At 35.0% G+C, this 10,672-nt stretch overlaps 1 protein-coding gene across 2 annotated transcripts; it reads left to right on the top strand.

Moving 5' to 3' along the window:
* The first annotated feature begins 563 nt into the window (after positions 1–563).
* On the top strand, positions 564–9,504 carry LOC123546067 (uncharacterized). Of its 2 annotated transcripts, XM_045332258.2 has the most exons (10): positions 564–2,040; positions 2,344–2,434; positions 3,025–3,120; positions 3,831–3,912; positions 4,290–4,423; positions 4,727–4,867; positions 6,004–6,162; positions 6,395–6,489; positions 6,989–7,044; positions 8,203–9,504. In XM_045332258.2, exons 2-10 carry the CDS (start codon positions 2,350–2,352, stop codon positions 8,594–8,596), a joined length of 1,242 nt encoding a protein of 413 aa, XP_045188193.2. In that variant the 5' UTR covers positions 564–2,040; positions 2,344–2,349; the 3' UTR covers positions 8,597–9,504. The 2 variants fall into 2 exon arrangements, with proteins under 2 accessions (XP_045188193.2, XP_053380491.1); XM_053524516.1 differs by lacking the exon at positions 564–2,040 and having other exon boundaries at positions 2,093–2,434.
* The last annotated feature ends 1,168 nt before the right edge of the window (positions 9,505–10,672 follow it).

Below are 10,672 nucleotides of genomic sequence, written 5' to 3'. Positions count from 1 at the left end.
AATGTGCCATTTTTTTACATTCTTCTGTTGAAGCCCTGGACATACAATCAATTAGCGCTGCATTTCTCTAATTGTGATATAAAGTTGTGGAAATATCATTTCCCTTTAATGGACAATGAAAAACAAAAAAATACATAACGTTTACATGCGTAAACAGGCTTAATAGTAACACAGATTTTACAGACGCTCAAACCGGAACTGTAGTGATTGCGCTCAATGATATATTATTTTTATAAAATGTAATCAAACAATGCTTGGCATGGCGCGTACAGATTTCAGTACTAACACTATGAAAAGAGACAAGTCAGAATACAAGGGAAGGCCAAATGCAAATCAGAAATCAGGTTGAAAAGAATTATATGATGCTAAGTAAATGTTATATTAGACTGCAAGTTATATCTCTTTTCCAAAATATTGGGGGGGGGCAATCTATAGTTTGCCCCCCCCCCATGTCCTAGCTTTGGGGAGGGGGGGGCCTGGCCCCCGCTGGCCCCCCCCTGCTCCTATGCCTATGTTACTATGTTACCTAAAACTACCTCGACAATACTATGTTCAATTTTGATCTTCCGTTGTTAACAGTTTGACTATTAATTAACGCCCTAGAAGTCAAAATTTCTACATAATCGTCATGATCTTTTTCAGAATATTTGTCTATGAGTTCTAGATCAAGTTTGAAACTGGGTCATCAGAGGTAAAATAAAAAATAAGTCTGTAATAAAATCTGTCAAAAGGTCCATTGGAAGTACAGAATGCACCCAAGCAAAGTTAAAGCAAAATCGAGTCTGTTCACGAGACGTAATTAAATGTGCAACATCCTCTGACACTGACACTGACAAAAGTTCTCTTGGAAAAAATTATTAAAACTGTGGAGACCATATTTCCTAACATGGTCGGAACATTTGTTTATGTAAAGGTTAGGTCAGCTTTGTTACATGGACGTCTTTGGTCTAAATCTAGCTGACTAGGTTAAATTACAGAAATTGATTGATGTAGGTTCAAGCATTATCAGTAATTGATTGGAAACAGTTGCCGTTTTCCTGTCAACGTAACCTTTGACATACAGAACCCATTAGCGATAGGGGCTATTTTCTGACAAGCAATGATCTTATGACGCTTAGGTTGAAACCTTTTTCAGATCCAAAGTCGTTTTGGGCTTGGCCGTCAAAGACAATATAGGTTAGCTACTGATCATATGCAATCATACTAACGTATATATACGCTATATGCATTGGCTTTCTCCAGATATTAGGTCTACTGTCAGAGCGATCAACCGACAGGAGCAAAACCAATATTCATTTTACTACTCTTCACGAAGTGGGGGTAAAAACATAAGAAATTAAAAATTAAAAAAATTTACTTTGACCAAGTCAATTTTCCAGTGAAACGGTGTCGAACGTTTTCGCACATTTTACTGTTAACGCAAATATATTTTGGTGCAGACGACTTTTTGTACCAGTACGTTTTGTCTGAAAGCACCTTTCACTATTGCCGAAAGTTTCCATATTACAATAATTCATTTATATGAATTGTCGAAAAGAAGCGGACTGCAGACGGTGATTAAATTGTATTGCTAAGGACTTATTTTTCCTATACCTATTCAAAGGTATAAGAGCAACTTGTTTTTAAACATCAGTTTCCAGAAGAGGGTTGATCAACATTGTTCTATAAAATGCGATACACAACCCTCTACCTATTAAAGTATATTGTCGAAGGTTGGTAGTAGAGATTGATTTTCATTATACTTTAAATAACTAATAAGTACCCATTTCGTCAATGTCAGACTAAGACTTGCTCCTGTATTTTTGACAATTGGAAATTAATATTTCGTGTAAGTACTCATACAAAAATCAATCAAGCCGCCATACGGCACATCGAAATTATTCCATTCGTAACTTGATGATTTTAAAAATCAGATAGCATTGTTTTATAATATAAAAGCCTTCATGCGTTTACACACATTATTTTCATTTTCAGTATGGTGTTTCATTATGATTAACCCGTATTTGTTTAGTTTATTGATAAAAAGTGACTTGATTCAAGGTATGTTTACATTTTTTGTTACATATAAGAATGCATTTTTTTTTCGTACATAAACTATATGATTAATAAACAAGACCGAGAGGAGAAAAGCAGGTTCATAAAATGGCGTAATATATACATATATATTTTAATTTATATTTTCCTTCTGCGTTTTTAAACTTAAATTGTTGCCATTGACTCGAATATAACTGTAATGGGTACATGAGAGGCAGGGTGCAGATTAGCACCTCTTCGCTGTATACCATCTGTAATAACGCAGCATTGAAAATTGTTATTCATATTGACATGTTTTACATACAAAAGGAAAAGATGCGTGTGAAAGAAACAGAAAAGTGGACAAATACTGTGTTCCTCTTGTCAATGGTGCTGGTGTCTACAGTATTTGCCGCCGAAAGTAAGTATGTTCTGTAAGCTTCCCCACATCAAAAAGACGTTGAGGATGCACATTTCGTGCGCAACTTTCGCACAGACTGTCTATTTTTGATTTTCTTATATAAGCCAGTTGAGGGAAATTGTCACAGTGGCTGTTTAAGACTGGTTGCCACCTAACGCAGGTATGGTATCTTCCTGTATCCGTCTGCATGTCTTAAAAATTACTGTACGTACAGTACAGTATATAAGGCATTTTGATAACAATGTTTAGTTTCTTTGTACATGTATTATGATAACATATTTGATAATTGTGATTTTTCTTCATTAAAACGTTTCAATACTGAAAATACTTTTGTATAACATTACAGTATGCACTTAACTTGTATCTTTGACAACTTTTTTGAGTTCAACGATGCATAAGAACCATAGCAGTCAAACAATAATATAAACACGCTGTCGTTTAAATTATCGTGCGGGAGTAGTACAAAACATCTATGTACTATGTGTCTGATTTATATAGTGCTCGTATTTACAGATATCATACAGACATTTATTTTTTTTGTGCAGTCGAACTCTATTAAAAATGAACGCAGTAGTAAATATTTTTAACAGATTGTGGTGACAGCTATATAACGATAAAGATAAAGGGAGATTGTACGAGTTCCTCGTGTATAGGCGAATGTCGTGATGATGGCACGTGCTGTCTAGGTAATTTTTAACTTATATTTTACATATATACATTTAGTGGCTTGAAACTGCATCGTGTCTTCAATTATAGACTTTTGAATATTGAAGGAAAATATACGTGCAGAAAGTCTACACGATCTCCCATACCTTAATTTTTTTATGAAATTGTATATACTCGTGAACATCCAACAGTAAGTACATAGGCCTACAACTGAAACTGGAACGCATAATTATCAGTTTAAAATTTTTTAGATTTGGAAACCCCAATAAATAGGACTTTGTTAACTGTAAATTACAAATGGTACAAATAGCACTTTGACGAGATCTAAAATTTTGTCTTCCTTATTAACTAGTGAAGTCTGTGCTTGATGTAGTCCGAGCTGTCTGGTTGATGTGACTTTAGATTGAAATAGATCATAGCTTTTACCTGTTTAGGGTGATTTACTTCCCATTCCGTTTGCGCTCTGTTACGTATACATTAATACTGGAACATTCGAGTGCTCTTACTAGCACTGGATTTAAGTTTTTAAACCATACATAAAACAGCCAGACAGTACATGTGCTGGCGGCCGTGGGAGTTAAGAATATACTTCATTTTCAAGGTCTTACAATGTATGTCCCCTGTTACTGTATAAACCGGCATCTATTAATGGGAGTCATCCGCACTACTTGCTCCTAGTAGTGACTGCTCAAGCAGGTTGTACTACATAGGCTATATGCTTCTGTTTCAGAAAGGTGTTTTGCAGGCGACCAGCCCACAAACCAGGAATTTGAAGGTTGTATCATTGCCCCGGACATTCAGGGTACATGCAGGTACATACTTAGTCACGTTTAACAATTTTAGTGAAACCCACGATTTAAGATGATTTTAGCGTTATATTTTTTATTACGCGTAACGTTCTTTTCCTTGATAGCGACATTTTGACTTTAAAGATAAAAAAGCTACACTCAACGTTTCTGCCAAATGTATAACAGAACCAACAGGACTCAAAAATCAGGGTTGAATCCGTGCATCTGTCACATTTCGAGAGAATTAATGTAGTCGAACACTAGGTGACATGTCCTGACTGCAAGAAAATGGGTTAATGAATTTAAAACTTCGAAATCGCTGCAACTGAGTCAATAACATGTAAATAAGAATAAGTTGTTTTACACTTATCATTATAAAGTGAATATTTTACATTTTTCAGCAACTTTGTAAACCAGACAGAATGCCTAGCTACAAACGTAAATAAGACGTTTGCGGTGTGTTGGAAGCATTCAATTTACTTCATTTCGTCACATCCTAATGTTGCCGGAATTAAAGGATTTAATCCTGTCAATTGTAAGTGACTTTTTTCTTTTGCGCAACCACTTCAGGGTTGTTTCCCTTATACTACTTAGGCGTTAATGGTAGTAAAAGTATTAAAGACATAAAAAAACCCATGTTACTATGCGAGTAACTGAACGTTCTGTGGAACGAAAGCATATCACACAGTTGCCTAGCAAATTGTTCAAGAAAGCGATACGAAAATACCATAGATTAAATTTTAATAAATCAATTGTGATAATATATTGAAATGCATTGAAACCATTACTTTTCACAGTGTCACATATGTATACATTACCCTTTAACTTTTTGCTACAGGCCCTTGCGAGCATGGATATACGCGGAAAGTTGGATCTTGTTCTTTTCCCCAGTGTATCAAAAGTTCCTTTTGTGAACTGAAGGAAGATCCAGCTTTAAACGTGGATGTATGTTGTCTTGATAGCGCTATATTTCCACAAGGTGGGTAATCTTGTTTTACAAGGTCGTTCACAAACGTAGACTGATGTCATTACTTCAAAACTGGCAAAGAAAGTGTTTTAAATTTATGTCATTGGGAAAAATGATATATCTGATACAAATGTATCAACTCCGAAATTGTTATCTTGCATTTTATTTGTTCTGTGGCCGTTTGTTTTAGTAATGGGTAACGGCCAATGTCAGCGATGTCTTTATAAAGTCAGCTATGTTTACGATATTTCTCGTAATTCATTTTAAGCCATGTTGAGCTATATTTACTTCCGAATGTCGGATTACCTCACAAGTGTACGTAATCACACGGAAATGCAATACGGTTCCAATGTCTTAATAAATAAGTAGCCTGTATCTCAAATATGTTCAAAATTTCATTTTGGGGATATTGACAGCTCAGACGCTGGTAAATAATAAAATCTATAAGAAGACAAGATGCTTTAAAAGCAGCAGGTGTACACAGGTTCTCATCAAGCTTTTGTGTCCACACACATGGTACCCACCATACACACGCACGCAAGCACGCACGCACGCATGTACACAACGCTTCCCCCATTCCCTCCACAAAAAAAGAAACAACAGCTTCAACGTAAAAGAAATGTTGATTTTATTCCTGAATACTGATGCAGTGAAGGTATACTGTCACGGTTTTCATTTTTATTTTGTTTATGCGTAATAGACAGTGATGTTTTATGCTTTCCCATTTTTTGTGGGGTGGTAGTGTATGGTGATACCATGTGGGCACCATGAACGTAATAAAGAAAACTAGTAGTAAAATCGGTTGCACTAAGTCTGTAAATAAAAGGAAATGGAATGTACAATACTCTTGCGCCTCTAGCACCCGCTTCTGACAACAGACACATTTGTACCTGATTAAACAGACTCCTTTATGTCAAAGGACCAGAATGACACTTTTTACGAACACCACAATGCACTTAAAATTCATGTTGTGATAGTTATTCCTTGTGATTTTGTAGAAACATAAAAGCAAAGTAATGGATGCCTTACACGTAAAAGAAGTTACGAAAGAATGAAACCCGAACTTCCCAAATTATGACTGAAAATAACTTAATACGGAAAATGCTATAACGTCCAAGTATGAAATTGCGACCTCGTCATTATTTCAGAAAATGACTGTGACAGTAATCAGAAGCTGGACACGTCAGTACACCAGTATCTCAATGTGAGTACTTTGGCACAGTGCCAGGCCGTGTGCCAAGGCGGATCGTGTAAAATGACCAACGCCAGCAGGCTGCCTGCTTGCTGCAAAAGAATACCTAAAATAGGTATTATATTGTATTCCCGTTAACTTCACGTTTACTATTTTTCAAAGCAGATACCAGATGGAAAGAAAACAGCATTAAGTCTTTTTGTTACTATATTCTAAAGACAGTGAAATATAAAAATTTTAACTTTTCATGTTAAAAGTAGCGTACTTTTTTGAAGGTTTTGAAAACTAAGATATATGTTTAGTGTTGTAGATATTCAAATATTAATCTTCAAAACTGATTATTGTAGAGAAAGGTCCGGGAGATGATGGTGTACATGGTGGTGTCATAGCTGTCATTGTCGTCATCATCGTCGTACTAGTACTGGTAGCAGTTTTGGGTCTGGTAAGTTCTATTCTGCAATGCAAGGACATGAATATCTACTTCAGTTTACGTCCTTGTGTAATGTAACGATCGAAACAACAACGGCGGGTACAATCGCCATCGTCGTCGTAATCATTATCATCACCCTTTTCAACATAAACAACATCATAGTCATCATCATCATCGTCGTCATCGTCATCATCATTGGCAGTACAAGTGTTACCTCTTACTGGATAATCTAGGCCTACGTCACAAGATCATGTGTTTAAAATAGTAAATTTATGTACATGTTAATACAAAAAAAAAATATCACTTTCTAAACAGTAAATACATGTTCATAAATATTTTGATACAGAAGTTATCATTTATGTTTCAGTTCTTTATTTTATTTAATGTAATATCACGTGAATACAAGAACTTTCATAAACGACCGGTTCCATCTGAAACGAAGTAACTAGGGCATTTACAATAAACAAATAAGTCCGTTTATGTATCATCATGAATAACCGTTTTTTTCCAGTTATACACCTACAGAATCAAACAAGAAGAAAACCAAATCAAGAGAAATAGAAACAGGTTAACAATAAGTCTGTTATCACTTTCGTCATATTTCCGCACCTGATATCACGTAGATATTACACAAGTTTTATTATGTTTTACCAGAATCTTGAGGGACTTTGCTGTTGCTATAACAAGAAACAAACATACTCTAACGTTCTTCTATCATAAAACATGTTTAAAAGCTAAAAAAAAAAACACTTACTCACACTTAAGCTGTGAGTAAATCAATTATTCTCTAATCTCAATTATCAGAACAAAAAACAGATTCAGTATAGGTTTAGACTATGTATTTTGACAGCAAATATCTTTACATTTTTCGCGGAGTAAATACAACATTTCTATAGTGTGGATTTCCTCTTGTTGTACCCATCAGGCTTTGGCATGGATTGTAAGCTTGATTCTTTAAGATATTCTGAAACGAAACTAACACATACTTTTAGTAATCGTACAAACGTGTTATTCAAAACTAAAATACTCAACTTTCCGAAACTATTATTTAAAATTATGATTCTAAATGTATATTATTCATGTTTTTGAATCCAAATGAACAGCGTAATTAATTATTCTAAAGTCGGATCACAATAATTCTTATTTTATAAAGCGATAAAGCTTTAAGTCTCTGATATATCCATGGTCCATTAAATAGTTTAGTTCAGCTTCAAATAAGGGAGGGTGGGTGGGTCCTGATGTGTATTGCTGTCAAAATTCTAGCCTCAAGTGACGATTACACCTGTGTAACGCTTAAATACCCCCGAATTACCACGAAAACCCCGTTCTAAATTCCCGCCAAACAAGATCAATAAATTACCGTACAGCCTGATAATTTCGAAACGAGAATAATTTCACTTAAATAATAAGCGTCCATTTTCTTTGCAGTTGTTTTAATTATGCATTTAGGGCCGTTATACATTTACTGTCAGTCGTGGAATGCGCATATTGTAACAACATGACTGAAATTTACTCCCTTTGGAAACATTTTATGCTAGTAAAATCTTACTGCCTGCTCTGCCTTTTCATCTTTTTAAGACGATTTGTAACTGAAAAGGACTGCTGGTGTATAGCTTTGCATATGAAATGGCCATACAATACTAAACTTCCTTCAATACTGACCATAAACCAAGTCGGAACTGTTATATTTGCATTCTATAATTATATTATTTTCAATATGTATAGTGGAACAACTTCAATAGAAATCACAGGAGTAGATGAAATGATAGGCGGTGAACAAGCTTGGACTGAAGATGGTGCCACATATCCCGATAGGAACGGGAATCTCGCGGCCAGGGTGCCAGATAGTTATCAAGTACCAGACGAATGTGATCATGTATCTACTGCAGATTTTGATTTAAGTGTACATTCCATTGAAAGGTTACAAAATGGAAATGCGCATGCTTACGATAATCGGACATTTATTGATGATGATGAAAAGATCGGTGGCGAACTCAGCTACAAGTCTTACAGCAAAAGAACTGGAAGTGTCGTTTCCATAGAACTGGCATACGAAGGAGATAATGCACATTTTGACAGTGGAGAAAATTGTTTTGATGGACAGAATCATGACTACTGAACAGCAATACCTTTCTCTATCGATCTACATGATTACATGTATTCGGTTGTTACGTCTGAAATTGCTTACATTAAATATGATTTACAGTTGCTAAGAACCGTCGTAATCCCATTTTAGTTGTTTCCACGTGAAAGTCCATGTCACCAATTTAAAACGTGACTCATTTGATGCTTATATATCCAATGATTTCTATATCAACTATCTTAATATTCTATTAATTTTGTAGGTGCACACAATGTCAGTGTTTCTTTTTGTCAGCAAAATAAAGGTCAGTGTCATCTTTTTCAGTATTGAAACAATTTTTGAAATAAGAATGCGGTATTCTTTATTCAGTTCTCATGGTATTACTTTACTTTAATTTCATATTGCTTTAACGCCAATTATATATGCCTCATATGAAAATCAGACATATTATGTCTGTCCGCCTCAAAGCACGCCTCCCCTTTTTGTCTCCATACATGCATATATTGAGCTAGATTTAAGAACAAGTGTCAATGAGAATCTACAAAACTAGTTGTTAGGTAATTAGAGTGGCGTTATGGCCCTTGCATTTATTCACATTTTCATTTTCTTCACCATATATCGTCACTTTTATCATTTTATTTAGTTGATGTTTGCAAGCGCAAGTATGCAATAAGGTTATTCACGCTTTATAATTTTATGTTGTTGATGTTATTTCAATTCAAAAACACATAGAGTTATTGCAAGAGAGATAACCATCTAAATACAAATTCCAGACTTATCAAAGCAGTTAGTTCCTATGACAGTAGATATACACACGAAATATACGTATTCCATATTTTCGGTTATTACCAATACAAACCGCCTAAACCGTATTTAAACATGAACTGTATGAAAGATATATCTGTTATCATGTTATCGTCCTGTTAAATCTAATTAGTTAATCATGTTATTGTTTTGTTTTGAAGTCAGTAGATAATGAAGTTAACAAAAGTTACAGAACTGGCAATTAATTTCATGTACATGTTTACGGAGAGAGTAAACGTAAATGTTTATGGACACAAATGTCATGTTTGCTATTTATAGAGGATACAGTATTCAAATAAACATGAAGACAACTACGATGGATGTGCATGAACTTAGCCAGAGCAGCCAGGGTTAGGGTTAGGGTTAAGGTTAGTGTTAGGGTTGGTCTCTGGGTACTCTGGCTGTTCTGGTTGCTCTGGCTAAATTCTCACACACCAACGATGATCATATTAATGTTATGAAAACGCTTAAGCGGGTTAACCGTCTTTCGGGTAATCTACAAAATGTTCCCGCCATAAATGTTTTTATTTAATGACTCGTGAACTCCGCTTACCACATTGGTCGATTACTGGTCATATAAAGCTAGCATATAGAAAGTGATATTCACCGAAAACAAGTTGGATTTACCATTGTTATATTTGGTCGAGGGGACTAAATTCCGAGATCGCGTTTCGAAAATACTAAGACACGATACATAAATGCGGAAGTACGATATCGCATTTTCGCATCCTATTATTGCGTTATCGCATCGTGCATTGTATTATCGCAGTGTCGCCGTTACTAATGATCATATTAACAGCACGTGAACTGCCTTGTTTGCACACGGATTTTTTTCCCGTTAATGCATGGGCGGATCCAGTGAAAAAAGTAGTTTTTATGCAAGAATATGATATAATACGCAGGAACCATACAAAACAAAAACTCTTCTACAAAGTGCACAATCTTTCGGCTTATAACCTACACTATATATGGTAACGGACTGAATACTTCTTTTTTCAATGATTAATTTTTAAAGTTAATATTCAGCTTTTAAGTTATTTTAGTAGGAACATTAGACTAATTGATACATATTTCAAATATATTTTGTCATACAACTGATCATTCAGATTGTTACGGTAATAATTTATTTTTGGAAAGAATAAATGGAACAATTTTTGACAATAAAAACATGTTTTCATATTTTTTTGTACCCACGTGGTCGTAAATTCAAAGCTGGAATTACAAAACTGAATGTAAGCTGAACTGAGTCAGGTAGAAGAAACTGTATCATAGTTCCAGGCCATGATTAACTGTACGAATCCAGGTGTA

Source organism: Mercenaria mercenaria, chromosome 15, assembly GCF_021730395.1.
Source record: "Mercenaria mercenaria strain notata chromosome 15, MADL_Memer_1, whole genome shotgun sequence".
NCBI lineage: Eukaryota > Metazoa > Mollusca > Bivalvia > Venerida > Veneridae > Mercenaria > Mercenaria mercenaria.
This window is presented reverse-complemented; position numbering and strand designations above follow the sequence as displayed.